This window comes from Sinocyclocheilus grahami, unplaced genomic scaffold, assembly GCF_001515645.1.
Source record: "Sinocyclocheilus grahami isolate Dianchi unplaced genomic scaffold, SAMN03320097.WGS_v1.1 scaffold991.1, whole genome shotgun sequence".
Lineage (NCBI taxonomy): Eukaryota > Metazoa > Chordata > Actinopteri > Cypriniformes > Cyprinidae > Sinocyclocheilus > Sinocyclocheilus grahami.
This window is the reverse complement of record NW_015506170.1, coordinates 312,697-328,712: the sequence shown is the minus strand read 5'-3', so window position 1 is coordinate 328,712 and position 16,016 is coordinate 312,697. Positions and strand designations below refer to the sequence as shown.

The window sequence follows — 16,016 nt, the reverse complement described above, 5'->3', positions numbered from 1 at the left end:
TGGTAACAGTCAAGTTCCATCACATTTAACTTCAGCATAATGCATAAATATAACATTCGTTCTCATTACATTATGTTCCCATTTAATACACTCCAAAGAGAAAGGAAAACTTAAAATCGCATCATATGACCCCTTTAAAGGGCAAAAGCTGAATAGAGCAATCTTAGCTGCTGTTTGGATGTATGTAATTTGCGATTTTCTACATAACTTTAAGTTACATATCATATATTCATCATATACGTGTGTGTGTAAAAGTTTGGGATCACTAAGTTTTTTTTTTGTTTGTTTGTTTTTTTTTAAAGAAAATGAATACAAAAATTATTTGTATTTTTTGTAAAAAAAAAATGTTTTGTCTTTTTCCACAATATGCATGTGTATTCATATTAACACACATTTAAAGATGTACAGATTTATAAAATTCAGTTCATAAGGTCTGATTTGGGGACAAACTTTTAAAGTTTATGATTATTTTTGGTGTTCATTTCTGAAACAGTATGAAAATGACAATCCAGAAAAATAATTTTAAAAAGTAATAATAAAAATGTATATAGCTGCAAGCAGTGAAGACGGGCCCAAGCCATCAGTGCAACCGCCACCCCGATGGCATCAGGAAAACGGTGCACAGTGGGCGGGCACATGCATTTACAGTAACCCTTTACAGTCTGGATTTAAGGGTTACAGCAATGAAAGGGTTACACGACTATAACATCAAGAGTGTGAAACGCACACACAAAGAGAACAATATATACAACTTTACATTAACTATATTAGTTAACATGAATAATAATTATATAGCATTTATTAATGTTAGTTGATATTAAGTTCAAAACCTACTAATACAATTTAAAGTTGTATCTGTTAACATTAGTTAATGCACTGTGAATTAACATGAACATTTTTATTAACTAACATTAAAAAGATTAATAAATGCTGTAAAAATATATTGTTCATTGTTCATGGAAAGTGTTACCAAAACTTCTTATGATCTATAAAAACAATTTACAATTATTTTAATGGTCTACAAGCATTTGCATGCACTTTTCACAAAACCTTGAATAGTCGACTTACTGTCTGTCAGCACGAAAGTTGTACGGGCTGATGAGATCTAGATGTGAATGAATTTTGGTGATTAGGTCAAACGGTGTGTGCTACAGAGACCCTCGAAAATGGCTTTTTTAAAGTCTGTGCCATGGGCCGCCCTGTGAACCCCCCACCACCCCCATGTGAAACTCTGTCCGGCCCTGACGGCCGCAGATTCCAACATATGTGCAAAGTTTCAAGAGTTTTTGAGCATTTCACTGATTTTATTAATATCATTAAACTGTATTTGCTCTGTTTAATTTTGTGAAACCGTACTAATAACGCCCCTTATCTGTTATGAATTCACTGTAAACAACGGCTTCTTGGGGCTCATTGCTTTATTTTAAAAACAAATTATACTTAATAATAATATATTACATTATATAATAATAAATGCAAGTTATTTTAGAGTATTTGCCACTGCTCATTCATTTAAATTAAAATATTCAATTTCGTATTGAATTCTAATGGTATTTAAATATTATAAAATTATATTTCAATAGCATAAAATGTAATTAATTCTTAAATTAAATTTATAATATTCTTTATTTTACAATATTTGGCACTGTTTATTCATCCAAGTAGGTAAGAAACCATTTAAAATGACAGGATGACCACTGTTTACCACACTGTCACTCACAAGATGTGAACAATCATGAGTCTTGACCTCTTTCTGGACTCCACGGGTAATGGAAAATCAGACACACCAAGACCAGCCCACAGCTGTAGTTTCATTAGTGGCATGTACACATTTTCACTTGTAAATTCAGTGTAATATGTATTTTAATAATAACGCAAGTACGTACGTAAATAAATAAATAGGGGAAATCTCTCTAACATCTAAACTGCTTGTTCGTTGACACTGAGAGGTAAGCACAGAATAAAATTACTTTTTAAAATTTATGTATGGAAAAACATATGTTCTTTTTCAGTTCATTAAAATGGGCAGCTTGATTTTTGGACTAACATGTCGAGGTCTCTTGAGGATCTAGATCAGGGGTGGCAAACGTCGGTCCTGGAGAGCCGCAGCCCTGCAGAGTTTTGCTTCAGCCCTAATCAAACACACCCGAACAAGCTAATCAAGGTCTGAACGGTTATTAGGGAGCTACAGTTTACAATTGTTTTTATTTTATTTTATGTAAAGCACTTTGAATTACCATTGTGTATGAAGTGTGCTATACAAATAAACTTGCCTTGCCTTGCCTTACAGGCAGGTGAGTTTTAATTAGGGTTGGAGCTGAACTCTGCAGGGCTGCGGCTCTCCAGGACCGGAGTTCGCCACCCCTGATCTAGATCTTAGTGGGCCTGGTTTTGAATCCAACTTCGGCATGCATGTGATTTTAATGATTAAAAATAAAGACAGTGATCAATTGAATCCCAGTCACTCCTTTATTCACCCACTAAAGACAAATCAAACAGTTATCTGGCCAGCTGATTGCAGAAATGACTTATGAACATTATTCTCACCTTTTCAGGTGATAATTTGACACCTTCTGGCCCCAGTAAACATCACATTTTACAATCAAATTTAAAAAACAAACCAAGAAAACAAAAGGTAAGAAAAGAATCTCTTTCAGCAATTACAACAAAAGTATAAAAAATCTTCACTCTTTCTCCTCAGATCATGGGATGGGGCCCGCAGATGTTCAGTGCTGTGTGTTGAGAAGAGGGGGGTGAGTTTCTGGGTTTTACGTTCTTGAGAGGCCACGGTTGTCAAGATCTTTGACCTGTGGAGGTAAAGCAGGAGATCATCAGTGGAAGTTCAGATGGTTTAGAAGGACAGTAACGGTTAAAGATGCACAGGTGAGTTAAGATGTACCTTGTATATCCTGACGAGCCAGTGCTCTGTAGTATACGCTTCCTCCAGCACATCCAGCTCGAAGTCCTTGTTGCCAATCTCAGCATTACGAACTCTGTCGTAACCAGGAGGACGGGCGCCCTGGAAAAATAAAAAAAAAAAAAAAAAAAAAAGTAAATGCAGAGTTTAATTCTAGTCATCACTAATTTCTTAAAGGGTTATTCACCCAAAAATGAAAATTAGCTTGTGTTTTACTCACCCTCGAAGCATCCTATGTGTATATGACTTTCTTCTTTCAAACGAATCATATCGGAGTTATATTAAAAATTTTCCTGGCTATTCCAAGCTCCATCATTGCAGTCAGCGGGTGTTGCAGTTGAACAGTCCACAAGTCGTCAAATAAAGCGCGCGCATCCATAAAAAATCGTGCCTTACACGGCTCCTGGGGGGTGAATAAAGGCCTCCTGTAGCAGAACCATGTGTTTTCATAAGGAAAAAATATCCATATTTCAAACGTAATAAACACTTTTCTCTCACTTTCATTATCTGTCATACGTGGAAGCCGTTCCGGCGGACGATGCAGCACGTATGCGCAGCGCGCGCGCCTCTGAGATATGCTAGTCTTGCGAGTTTGTTTATAGGAGCACAGGAAGCAAAGTTGACTTACTTTAGCAAAGGAAAACCAGTCTCCTCTTGGTTTATATCGAAATCCTCCGACATTTTCCTTTATAAATCCTCGGTTTGTACTTTTAATTCATGACCGGCGTTTTGTTTTGTTCTCTCTCCGCGTTCGTCACTTATCACGCAACGCCAATGTACTACGTCATCCGCGTATGACAAAAAGCAGAAGTGAGGGAAAAGTGTTTATTACGTTTGAAATATGGATATTTTTCTTATGAAAACGCATGGATTCGCTACAGGAGGCCTTTATTCACCCCCCGGAGCCGTGTGAGGCACGTTTTATTATGGATGCGTGAGCTTTATTTGACATCTTGTGGACTGTTCAACAGAAACACCCACTGACTGCAATGATAGAGCTTAGAATAGCCAGGACAATTTTTAATATAACTCCAACTGGATTCGTCAGAAAGAAAAAAAGTCATATACACCTAAGATGCCTCGAGAGTGAGTAAAACACAGGCTAATTTTCATTTTTGGGTAAACTAACCCTTTAAGATTTTTTTGTCAACTTTTGTCAAAGTCAACATGAAACAGCATTTGCAACTCATTTTACTTCCATAATGTCAGTTATTTATGAAAATAATAATTAAAAAAATTTCACTAAAAATATTAAATAATATTCAATAAAATAATACTAATTAATTGTGTTGTTATTGTTAACTAAAACTAAATAGAAATAAAATAATAAAAGCACATAACAAAATTACAAAAAATATTATAATCAAAACAAAAAAAATATCAAAAGCTTATCGAAAACAATAATACTACAATGTATGGAGATATATATATATATATAAAACACACACACTTACTGGCTTCAGTGTAAACCTGGCCGAAGCGATAATAGCACATCTTGTACATGAGGCAATTGAGCAGGACGGGGGACCCCTCGCGGTCCACGCGGAACTCTCCGGTGGGCGTGTAGTAGTCATGTTCCTTTATGTGCCTCCCTGTGTCCGTGCTGCCCCCGATACGGACCATCCACAGGAACTTATTAATGTCTACACAAACAAAAACATACTCATTTTTACATGTTATTTAGGTTTCATCCAATCCAGATTCTACAATTCACACATTAAGAACCACAAAGCCATTTCCGCGGGTCAAAATTAATCAGAGTCCGTACCATCAGATGAATATCCTGTCAGTCCACCAAAGATCACCAGGACGTAACTAACATCCAGTTCTCGCATAATCTCATAGGCTTTCTCCTCAGTGGAGGCCATAGCCTGAAAAGAAGAATTTTTTTTTTAATAAATGTCCAAAGTATAAAAACTGTAAACGGTAAAACTATATTTTTGTAGTTTAAACTATATAAAACAACATCCTCACCTGACCCACTCTGGAGATGTGAGTGTTATTCCAAGTGTTGTTGTCAACCAAAATCGTTCGATTGGCCATCGCTGTTATTTGATACCCATAATCCCACCACGACATGACTTTAGCATCCTGTGCACACACAAAAGCAATACGAGATGAGCAAAAATGTTTGGAATCAAAAGAAGCAGGGGTCAACAGCATGACGGATCTCACTGACCTCTGGTGTGTTGTGTCTGAGCCAGTAATATGCCTCTCTGAAGTCATCGAAGATTATGCGGCTGCCATCACCACCACGGGCAGAGAGCACAATAGATGGGGAGGAGTACGCCTCGCTGGTCACCCAGGTGGAGTGGAAGGTGTATGTGATGAGGAAAAACGCCATGACCAGAATCATCCCACTTGCCACCTATGGACCAATTAGAGCAGAGCATCACTGAGTGAACCAATCACGTAAGGAAAGCTAAGAAAGATCAAGAGCATTGATCGTACCTCATTTTTGATTGGGTAAGTGGAGTCCTGCTGCTTTTTGGACTTCTTGTCCGGTCGGCTGACATCCAGGTTCTTCATGTAGGTGGTGAGGACCTGAGAAACGCCGATGCCTGACAGGATGCACATGACGGGAGCCAAGACTAACATGAGACGCACCTGAGCAGAACAGATAAAACTAGGGTCAGAGCTTCCTTTGTTAAAAGAAATGCTAATATACTGACAATTCAAATCTTGGCTAATATAAAGTAAAAGTGTTTTACCATCACAGCTGAGAAGTACATGCTGGTGACGCCATACATGATGATGAAAATCGTGGCATCGGAGAGGTTGTTAAAGCAGTAATAAAGGCCAACTGGAGAAACAAGATATTACAGATTTAACACATCAGATGCAGATTATTTTAGCATTATTTATATACTATTATAGTATTTATTAATATTTTGAATTTGCTTTATTTTTATATTTTCAGTTTTCAATTTTATTTTAGTTACAATTTTAGCGATTTTGTTATATGTTTGTCATTTTAATTAGTTTTTAGCTTTACATTTTTTTTTTTCAGTTTTAGTAATTTTAGTACTTCAACGTAAACTTATTGTATTTCAGTTAGTTTCCAAGTTGATATTTCTAATTTTAATTTATCTAATATTATAATTTTATATTTGCTTCATTTCAATTAACAAAAACTATTTTTAATGCAGATTTTTCCACAGACTGTGATGATGCTTTTCCACAAGTTATCAACGTTGTAAATCTAGCAATGTTTTTTATATTTTAACGTTTTTACATTTTATAACACTATACTTTGTGCTTTCTTACCTTAGCATTAAATATCTGTCTGAGAGACATTTCTGGCTGGATGAAGGACCATCACCTTCAACTCAGCCTTGATAAGACAAAACTGCTCGTTGTCTCAGTCAACCCAGCACTTCATCACATATGATGTGATATTGGTGGGCCTTCCGGCATTTATCAAGCCTCTGCAACTGATCCAGAATGCAGCAGCGAGAGTGATAGCTGCCAATCAAATTCAAGGTACTGATGTTTGCCTACAAGACAACCTCTGGTTCTTCACCAATATACCTAGACTCACTAGCTCAGACTTATGCGCCCTCCAGAAGCTTGTGTTCTGCAAGTGAATGACGCCTCATGGTGCCATCCCAAAGAGGCACAAAATCACTCTCATAGACCTTTTCCTGCACTATTCCCAGCTAGTGGAATGATCTGCCTATCCCAATTTGAGCAGCTGAGACTTTAGCCATTTTCAAAAAACTTCTAAAGACACATCTTTTTTGTCAGCACCTGACCAATTAATACTAGCCCATACATATTCTATTCTATTAATTATTTTCTAATTTAATAAAAAAAAAATGCATGAAGGGTGAATAAACCTTGCTATGTGTACTGAGTACGGAGACTTGCTACAGTACTTGTATACTGTTGCCCTCTTGTTTGGTCTGATTGCTTCTATTGTAAGTCATAATTTGTAAGTCGCTTTGGATAAGCGTCTGCTAAATGGATTAAATGTAAATATAAATTATCTAAAACTAGTTCATGCTGCTGCATGAGTGTTTCTAATACAAAGGTTGAGGAACTGAAAGCAAATTTGACATCTTTCACTCTTTTGAACAATGCAATCAATCTCTTGATATTTTTTCCTCTTTTAGAAAGTCACAGAAACGTTATTGTAATTTTTTTTCTTTTGCTATTAGGGCAAAAGGGAACAAAAAATCTATATGTAGTTTCCTTTCACCACTATAGAAATGTATCCTAGTATGATGACTTTCGCTTTGGAGAGCCTCAGAAATGTGAAAAGACGCCACAGTTTTAGATTTAGTTAACAATAACAATATCGATCTGATGGTTTAAAGAAAAAAACGAGCACAGGAAGGTGCTGTACCTGGAAACATGAAGACCAGAAGCTGCAGGTCAAAGTAGTAGGAGGACCAGGTGGTGGGCTGGTGCTCAGACACAGAGGCGATGATGGGGATGTTGTTCTTGGCATACGATGGATCCAGCAGAGAGTAAAAACGGCCAGTCCAAGGTGAGATTTTCCCTAGCATAAGCCAATACAAAAACAAACTATTTAGAAATAATAAAAAAAAAATATTCAAATTAGTGCTGGGCGGTATGATCAAAAATTTATATCACGGTATTTTTCAAAATTATACCGGTTTCACGGTACATGACGGTATTTTTTTTTTCATGCATGACCGGGTGTTAACCATATTTTCTACTGATTGAGAGAGGAAATACTGCAGTATATTGACTTAGAATGCCCTATTTTACTGTCATGACGAGTGAATATTGTCAAAAAATACCACACTAAATAGTGAATAAACACGACCCCTTTTAATACATGTTAACCAGGAGTCACTCATTTATAATCGCGGCATCGTCTGATAAAATCATCATGCATCTACACTAAAGAGCGGCAATGCGGTTGTTTTGGCTATATTACTTTTTTGTCTCATGCAGTACACTGCCTGCGTCTGAGTAACAAACTAAAAAAAAATCAACAAACAAAAAAGTGCGAAGCCGCTAAAAGGGTCTGAAAGTTGCTAAATTTAGTGCTAAAGTCACACTTGTGTGTGTGAGACACAGGAGCTGATGGCAGGGGGTGGTGGATATTTGTGGCGGTCAGTGTGGATATTGTGGATGAGTTCTTCTGTGTCATCACGTTCTATTAGCTCTACAGCTTCAGTTTCGGAACTTTCATGCTTAGTAACACATACAGCTGTTCCCTCACCACAGTGCAACAGTGAAAAGGGACCCCTTTCAAACAGTGTCGCGTTCCGAACGTTGTTTAAGCGACATACACCGGTATTGCGGTATTTAAAAAATTCATATCATAACAAAAATAAACACCGGTATTCGGTATGAACCGGTATACCGCCCAGCACTAATTTAAATGACCAGAAATAAATACTTACAAATATATTTATAATAAAAATAAATAAATAAATATTTGAATGGGAGCGTCTCTTCTAACCTGTTAGCATGAGCACTGCACCTGCAGAGAGCAGGATGATACCAACCAGCGAAATGACACTCTTGAACAACACTTCAAACTGCTGCGTGTTCAGTTTGCTCCGGAGGTAATCGACAAAGGCGTGAATCTGACACAGGCCAAACACCCCGAATGCAGCCATGTGTTCAGAGGACTGGACAGGCTAGAGGAAAAGGGAGAAAGAGAGAGATTATTGATCTAGTTTTAAGATTATATTATAGTAATTTCTCATATTTGATAGGTGATGTTCAGCTCCTCACCTGGAATCCAACAAAAGAGATCTGCATGGAGAGGATGGTGCCCAGGCAGTAGACTGTGCAGTACGCCACATAGATGCGATGAGAGAAACGGCCGGTAAGCATCAACACCAGCACGTGCAGGGGAATGAGGTTAATCAGAAACACGTAACCACCCCAGGAGGACACCTGACGCCAACACACAAAGTTATTGTGTTATTGAAATAATGTATTTTGTGTATTTAAGTAACAATGTATTGATTTGCTCTGAAACAATCCCAATTCAAATATTAATTTCTTGCCAAAAGGAAAAAAAAAAAATCTTACTGACACCAAACTTTTAAACAGTAGTGTATATGTTTCAATTTGATATTTGACAAATTCTAAAACCTTTCCTATTGAGGCCTTTTTGAAAGCATTTGAATAAACCTTTACCATATCGATCAATTAGAGAAACCGAACACATATCTCTGAGACAAGATAGTACCTTCATTGTCATAAGAGCCTGCCACAGAACGGGAGATGTATCCAGGGACGACAGCGATCATGGCGGCAGCCAGAAGCCCTGCACCTGCATCCTGCAACATAAAGTGTTACTTCAGTTAGGAAAATTAGCTAGACAAACAATGAGCAGGTGGGTGTGATGGACGTGTGCTGAAGTTCATCTCACCTTGAGCTCTTTTGTGAAGTGGTAGGTGACGATAGCGGTGAAGGAGGAGAAGAGAGGGGCGAGGAACACACACACATTGCGGATGTCGATGGTGATGTGGAAGAAGTGTAGAACGTGATACAAAGCCGCAGACGTGATCATCAACCCTGTAGGAAAAAACGAAACAACACACCGTTGCTATGCAGATGTAGCACTGTTTAAAGTGGTTTTAGCCTGTTGTTATAAGGTTGCTAGTCAAAACAGTCCCTAAATATGGTTTATATATAGATCACCGCCAGTTTTATCGTCCATCAGATGAAAAAGTCCAATCACTTAGAAAACTAATGATACAACACAATTTGCGGTGTCTGTGCAGGTCAAAGTTTAATACTAATGGTTAAGGGTTTGTTTAACATAAAAAAAAAATAAGGAAGTGACATCACCAATGCCATCAAGATTAGTAATGTAGCTTCATCAAAGAAACAGTTGACCCAAAACAAAAATGTACAGGTCATTCAAGATGTAAATGAGTTTGTTTCTTAATCGGAACAGATTTGGAGAAATTTTGCATTACGTCAATTGCTTGCCAATGGATCCTCTGCAGTGAATGGGTGCCGTCAGAATGAGAGTCCAAAATGGTTCTAAACAAATGTGCTGCTGGATTTTGATGTGAGAGTACAACACAGGGGATAAACTTTTTCACAGGAGGCGGCATGTTATGGCCAGAACCAACAGTTTAAAGTTAAAATGTCTTATTGAAGAATGTGTTTCCTACAAACAGGCTGCTTTTCACTTCTCAATATGTTAATTGATGGACTGGAGTCGTGTGGATTACTTGTGGATTATTGTGATGATTTTATCAGCCGTTTGGACGGCACCCATTCACTGCAGAAGATCCACTGGTGAGCAAGTGATGCAATGCTAAACTTCTCCAAATCTGTTCCGATTAAGAGACAAACTCTTAATATATTCAGTATATTGGATGCATATTTTTATTTTTGGGTGAACTATTCCTTTAACAATCTTTTCCAAGACAACATTCCATTAAATGCAATGACCTTGTTGCAGCACAAGTAAAGCATTCTGGGGTTTTGTACTTGGTGTCAGGCCACAAGTGGCTGGAAAACACATTCTTATATTGCTATACATTTTTTAATTAGTGTCATTAAGCTGTACCGGGATAGATGGTGCCTCCTATAATCCTCCCAAGTGGATACCAAGCCCGATCGTCAAACCAGTTATGGAATTTGTAAAAACCCTCTTCTGTCAAGAACCGAGTGGTCCGGTAATTGAAATAACTGCCAACAAGAAACAGCTCATTTAAACAGGTGTTCTGATGCTGGTGCACTACAATAATGACCCAAAATCTGCACTTACGGATCGAACTCATGGATGACACTCTCGAACCGAAGCACAGAGAACAGTCTGGTGGAGAACGCTGGAGGAAAATGACAAGACAGACCGCTTTAGAGGACAGCTGACATACAGGAGTCCGATACAAAGGGACGTGTATCCACTCACACAGGACGGCTGCCATAGACAGGATGAGCAGTTTCAGCAGGGTGTCCTGTTTCTCATAGGACAGACGCAGGAAGCCCAGCTTGGTCATCTTAACACACAGGAGGCAGGACTAACTCTTGATACCTGACAAAACAGGTTAACAGTGTTAACATAAGCAATGCAACTGTTAATAATAATAGTAATACAACTTAAACTATACATACATTTTAGGGGGGGGAAATGAAATGTTAGAGCAGCATAGAATAGGGCTCCTTTAATAACAAACTATGTACAAGCAGTAAGCAAATTTTGGCTAATTTAAACTTCTAAATACGATTATGCAATTCTACAATTTATTTTTGCCCTGATTAAAGAGGTTTTTCAAATTGATTAAGCGTCAAATATGAATTGTAGAGGGTAAAGCAGTTGAAGAAATGCATAAATCTGCATATTGTGTGATCTGTTAAAGTGTCAAATCTTTATAAAATCAGGAAGAGCCAGTTTGTGCACAATTCCTATACAAAACCCTACTCATTAACACTTCACCACACATGCACAAGAAGACAAATCAATTCAAAGAGTATAAAAGATGCACATAAATAGTGTTTTTCTGATGAGCTATTCGTGATAAACTAATAAAGTCTTGATTAGCTCCTTAGCTGCTAGCTAACATTACACCTATCTCACACCTTACCAAGCTTTTTTTATTATACGTAAATGTGTTATTTAATGCAAGGGAGTAACTGTAATGACAGCGAACCTGTATAGTTGCAATAAATGAGATTAGAAATTATAAATGTGCAAAATTACCAGTTTTATTCATCGGCGGTTCACTCACTCCAGCACTACCACACTCTCACATACAACCCTCTCTGCGATCAAGCCCCGCCTATCCACGTAGAGAGGGCGCTAATTGGCTTAGCGTCACGATTCCGAGAGAACGGCTTTCGCTGATTGGTCTTCGAGATGTCATTCAAGCGTGTCAAGACTAGTTCCGCATGGCGCTCCAGATATGACGTGTCCTAAAGGGAGAAAGAGTCAGCACTGTGGAATCCATGCAGCACTCAACTTTAAAACTTGAACTATCAAATATCATAACATTTATATGTTATTTTAATTGTTAAATAAAATTTCCCTTACAAGTTCATAATAATTTATATCAAGTAGTAGTAGTATAATTTTATTTAGGCAATTTTCATGGCAAAAACTCTAATTACAAAAATGCAAATATCACATAAATACAATAAAAACCAAGCAAACAAACAAACACAGCGAGTAATATACAATCATTTTTAAATTAACATATAATAGCTTTCGACTTGCATTAAAATCGGGACAGTCCAAAAGAATGTTTAATAAAAAGGGGGTCTTGCAGAACATGCATAGATGTTGGAAACCATCCCCGGACCATTACAGATGACACCGGATCATGTTCAACCGGATCAAAACGCATTATAAAAGAAACCAAATAAAAGCAGCTCCCTTTTAAGTTTTTTTTGTTGGGGGTGGGGGGGGGGGGGGGGGGGGGGGGGGGGGGGGAATCCATAATTTACTCACTCTCATGTCGTTCCTAACATGACTGACTTTCTTCTGTAAAACACAAAAGGAGAAATTTCAAAGATTGTTCACACTGCCGTTTTTCATAAAATATAAGGATATAGGAACTTGAGCAGCATGAACATTTTGCAAAATCTCTTCTTTTGTGTTCCACAAATTAAAGAAACATAAGGGTGAATAAATCATTTTCGGACAAACTATTCCATTACGAAGATGTGCAGTCAAAGTAATGAGCTTTAAAACATCTAGCAAACTCACAACATTTTAGGTCAAGAAACATCCCTTGCATAAAGAGGCCTTTCAATTTGATCGTTTTTCAGTCTAGTCCACATTTCAGTGCAGAAAAACAAACCATTGGGGGACATTTTTCTACTGATCCATACCGTAAGTTATTAGCTAAAGCATGTCATAGAGCTTAGTGTTAACTGAGAAACAAACTGTCATGTGTCTGGACCTCACAAGGCAGAAGAAGTCATTACATAAAATTAAAAAGAAGGCCATAAATAGATAAAACGAGTTGAGATAGAAACTACAGGGCCTAAAAGAGGAGGGAAGTCAGTTCACAGAATATGTGCACGCTGAGGTCTTTGTGCTGTCTCTACAAATCACCCAAATGGCACATAATGGGTACAAAAATAGTCCAACAAAAATCACACAGAGAATCATGACCTTGTGTATCAGCACAGGCAGATCACATTACTAACCCATCCGATTCATCCCTCAGAAGAACATCGACAGACACTTTCAAACACAGACAACGCAAATCTTTTTCCATCCACTCTTTCAAACCAAACTGAGTTGGGAATCTTGAAAGAGGTCACTGGGGGGGCATAGGTCTCTGGCGCGTCGGGGACACGTGAGGCGAGGGCAGCTTCTCTGTGGATGTGGAGGTCGGGATGGAGCTCTGCAGGTGCACCGTCTTGTGGAACAGTTTGTTACTGATGAGAACGACCAGGGAAAAAAGGCGGAGCTGGAAGTGGCTGCAATGTTGGAAAAAAACAAACCATTGGGGGACATTTTTCTACTGATCCATACCGTAAGTTATTAGCTAAAGCATGTCATAGAGCTTAGTGTTAACTGAGAAACAAACTGTCATGTGTCTGGACCTCACAAGGCAGAAGAAGTCATTACATAAAATTAAAAAGAAGGCCATAAATAGATAAAACGAGTTGAGATAGAAACTACAGGGCCTAAAAGAGGAGGGAAGTCAGTTCACAGAATATGAAGGTGCTGAGGTCTTTGTGCTGTCTCTACAAATCACCCAAATGGCACATAATGGGTACAAAAATAGTCCAACAAAAATCACACAGAGAATCATGACCTTGTGTATCAGCACAGGGCGATCACATTACTAACCCGTCCGATTCATCCCTCAGAAGAACATCGACAGACACTTTCAAACACAGACAACGCAAATCTTTTTCCATCCACTCTTTCAAACCAAACTGAGTTGGGAATCTTGAAAGAGGTCACTGGGGGGGCATAGGTCTCTGGCGCGTCGGGGACACGTGAGGCGAGGGCAGCTTCTCTGTGGATGTGGAGTCACAGATGTAAAGATTTCAGCGATCTTCTACCTGGATGAGGAAGAGGGCCTGGAGCAAAAGATTGAACAGCATGTCTGCAATGATCTTGCTGACACTGGGAAAAGGCTGAGCTTTACGTCCGGACACTTCAAATGCCAGATCAGCAATGTCCTGCTCGACAATACGGAATAAAATCACAACTCTACATTTAAAATATTACAAAACAGACATATATGCATGTATGTGGAGATGTATGCTTCTTGAGCAGCAAATCAGCATATTAGAATGATTTCTGAAAGATCATGTGACACTGAAGACTGGAGTAATGACTGCTGAAAATTCAGCTTTAACATCACAGGAATAAATTACATTTTAAAATATATTAAAAATAGAAAACAGTTATTTTACAACTATAAAGTCCTGCCTAACCCAGTAAGCATGGTAAAATCACTGTAAAGAAGGGTTTTGCATTTATTGCTCTGATAAACTGCTTAATTACAAGAATGCTGATTTCACGATCAAACCAGTATGCCACCCATAAAGTATGTTCAAAATAGTCTCACCTGGAACCAAATGGCATTGACTATCTTGCTAAGCACAAAGAGAGGCAGAACCCAGAGAGCACTGAACACAGATGTCAGAATGAACTCCAGCCAGGACCACAGATTACCATGTAGCGAAGGGTCACCTGAAACCAGATCAGCAGAAGAAGCATAAATACAAAGACAAATCTGGAATATATGACATGGATGTTTTTTAAAAGCGACACATACCTATGATTCTAGCAGTGAGGGACTGCAGCAGTGGAATAAACACCCGATAAAACAGGAACAGACTTAGCTGTGAGATAAAAGAAATGGGATTATTTCATATAATAGTTTAGCATACACATACCAAAGCATAGTTGACCAATAAGAGACAGAGAAATGTACCCAAAATACGCCTCCATTCCAGGCACAGCACTGAAAAATTCGACTTGCTAGTTTTGGTTCACTGTTAAAGAAAAAAAAGCAAAGAAACCTATTTCATCAGGACCGGTATTATTAGAATAGACTGAATAAATGAATTCAAATGGCACATCTACCAGTCCTGTTTCCGTTCCTCGCTCTGAGCCCGTCTCATCGCCAGGGCCCCACTCGTTCTGCGCCTCCTCTGCTCCTCCCTCTTCTGCTGAATTCGAGCATCGAGCTTGGAGATGGTTCCAATGCCCAGGATGGAGTCCTTGATTCCCTAAAATGAAACGGGAAGCCACTTTTTCAATAAGAATGAAATAAAATATTATTACAATTCAACATAACTGATTTTAATACATTTTAAAATAAAATGTATTCCTGTGATGCAAAGCTGAATTTTCAGCAGCCATTACTCCAGTCTTCAGTGTCACATGACCCTTCAGAAATCATTCTATTAAAAAAATTAAAAGGCAAGCTTGTGTTTCTAACTAGGAACCAACACCAAGAGCTTAAGGTGATGATAAACAGGGTAACTTTTTAAAGAAATGTCCCATTGAGAATGGGCAACAAATTTCTATCTGGATACTTTAGATCGGCTGTGGGCCCTGTGTCTCACCTGGTTGCCCACTGACAGCAACACTGCCCAGCAACACTGGTCAAAAAGTTGCCACGTGTATCAATACCTTTACAGATGTTAATGTGATTTCAAGTCATAAGACATTAAATCATAAAGTTTATTAGATGTCAAATTAGGTTCTGACCGTCGCAACATTGCGGACAAACGCTCTGACACTGTCCGTCATCTCCACACCGGCTGCAGAGTCATCAACTGCAGGAGGGGCAACCAGGGGCCAGGCAAGATCTCATGTCAGGAGGAGGACACGCCTGCAAACTGTCCAGAGAAAGAGAACTCTTTATATCTGTGGCTTCATAACATTTTCATGCTTTGATCTCATTGTTAAGCCATTTGATCTGACAATTTGATCCAGCAGCTTTGAAAAAACACCCTGAAATTAGTCATGAACTAAAAAAGCAATAAGTTAAATAATGAAAAGAAATGTATTAAATAATGTGTCTTCAATTTTAATAGAGAGAACTTAAGAGGCTCACAACTGAAATGACATGTATGTTGAAAACATGAACTCCATGTGACCATAATCAATGGTCACTCTCTCTCACTCACACTCACACTCTCTCTCACACACACACACACACACACACAC

The 16,016-nt window shown here is 38.3% G+C and overlaps 2 protein-coding genes and 1 long non-coding RNA gene across 3 annotated transcripts in view; 1 reads left to right on the top strand and 2 right to left on the bottom strand.

Moving 5' to 3' along the window:
* Nucleotides 1-2,450: 2,450 nt before the first annotated feature.
* On the bottom strand, nt 2,451-11,643 carry LOC107565263 (dolichyl-diphosphooligosaccharide--protein glycosyltransferase subunit STT3A-like). The gene is given in 17 exon segments (XM_016250485.1): nt 2,451-2,807; nt 2,900-3,019; nt 4,376-4,560; nt 4,686-4,788; nt 4,892-5,008; nt 5,097-5,285; nt 5,369-5,524; nt 5,629-5,720; nt 7,266-7,421; nt 8,358-8,538; nt 8,636-8,876; nt 9,089-9,189; nt 9,282-9,427; nt 10,437-10,558; nt 10,638-10,698; nt 10,782-10,904; nt 11,571-11,643. Coding segments are annotated over 16 exon segments (2,097 nt in total). The 5' UTR covers nt 10,870-10,904; nt 11,571-11,643; the 3' UTR covers nt 2,451-2,768.
* Nucleotides 11,644-12,325: 682 nt separating this feature from the next.
* On the top strand, nt 12,326-13,612 carry LOC107565264 (uncharacterized). The gene is made up of 2 exons (XR_001606351.1): nt 12,326-12,900; nt 13,553-13,612. It is a non-coding gene; the product is annotated as an uncharacterized lncRNA (long non-coding RNA).
* A 264-nt stretch (nt 13,613-13,876) lies between these two features.
* Nucleotides 13,877-16,016, bottom strand: part of LOC107565276 (etoposide-induced protein 2.4 homolog) — a 2,700-nt gene continuing 560 nt past the window's right edge. The window contains exons 2-7 of the mRNA XM_016250498.1: nt 15,555-15,685; nt 14,925-15,070; nt 14,773-14,833; nt 14,614-14,680; nt 14,404-14,528; nt 13,877-14,011 (exon numbers count right to left, since the gene is read on the bottom strand). Coding sequence (XP_016105984.1) covers nt 13,877-14,011; nt 14,404-14,528; nt 14,614-14,680; nt 14,773-14,833; nt 14,925-15,070; nt 15,555-15,596 — 576 coding nt within the window. The 5' untranslated portion in view covers nt 15,597-15,685. The remainder of the gene's footprint in view (nt 14,012-14,403; nt 14,529-14,613; nt 14,681-14,772; nt 14,834-14,924; nt 15,071-15,554; nt 15,686-16,016) is intronic.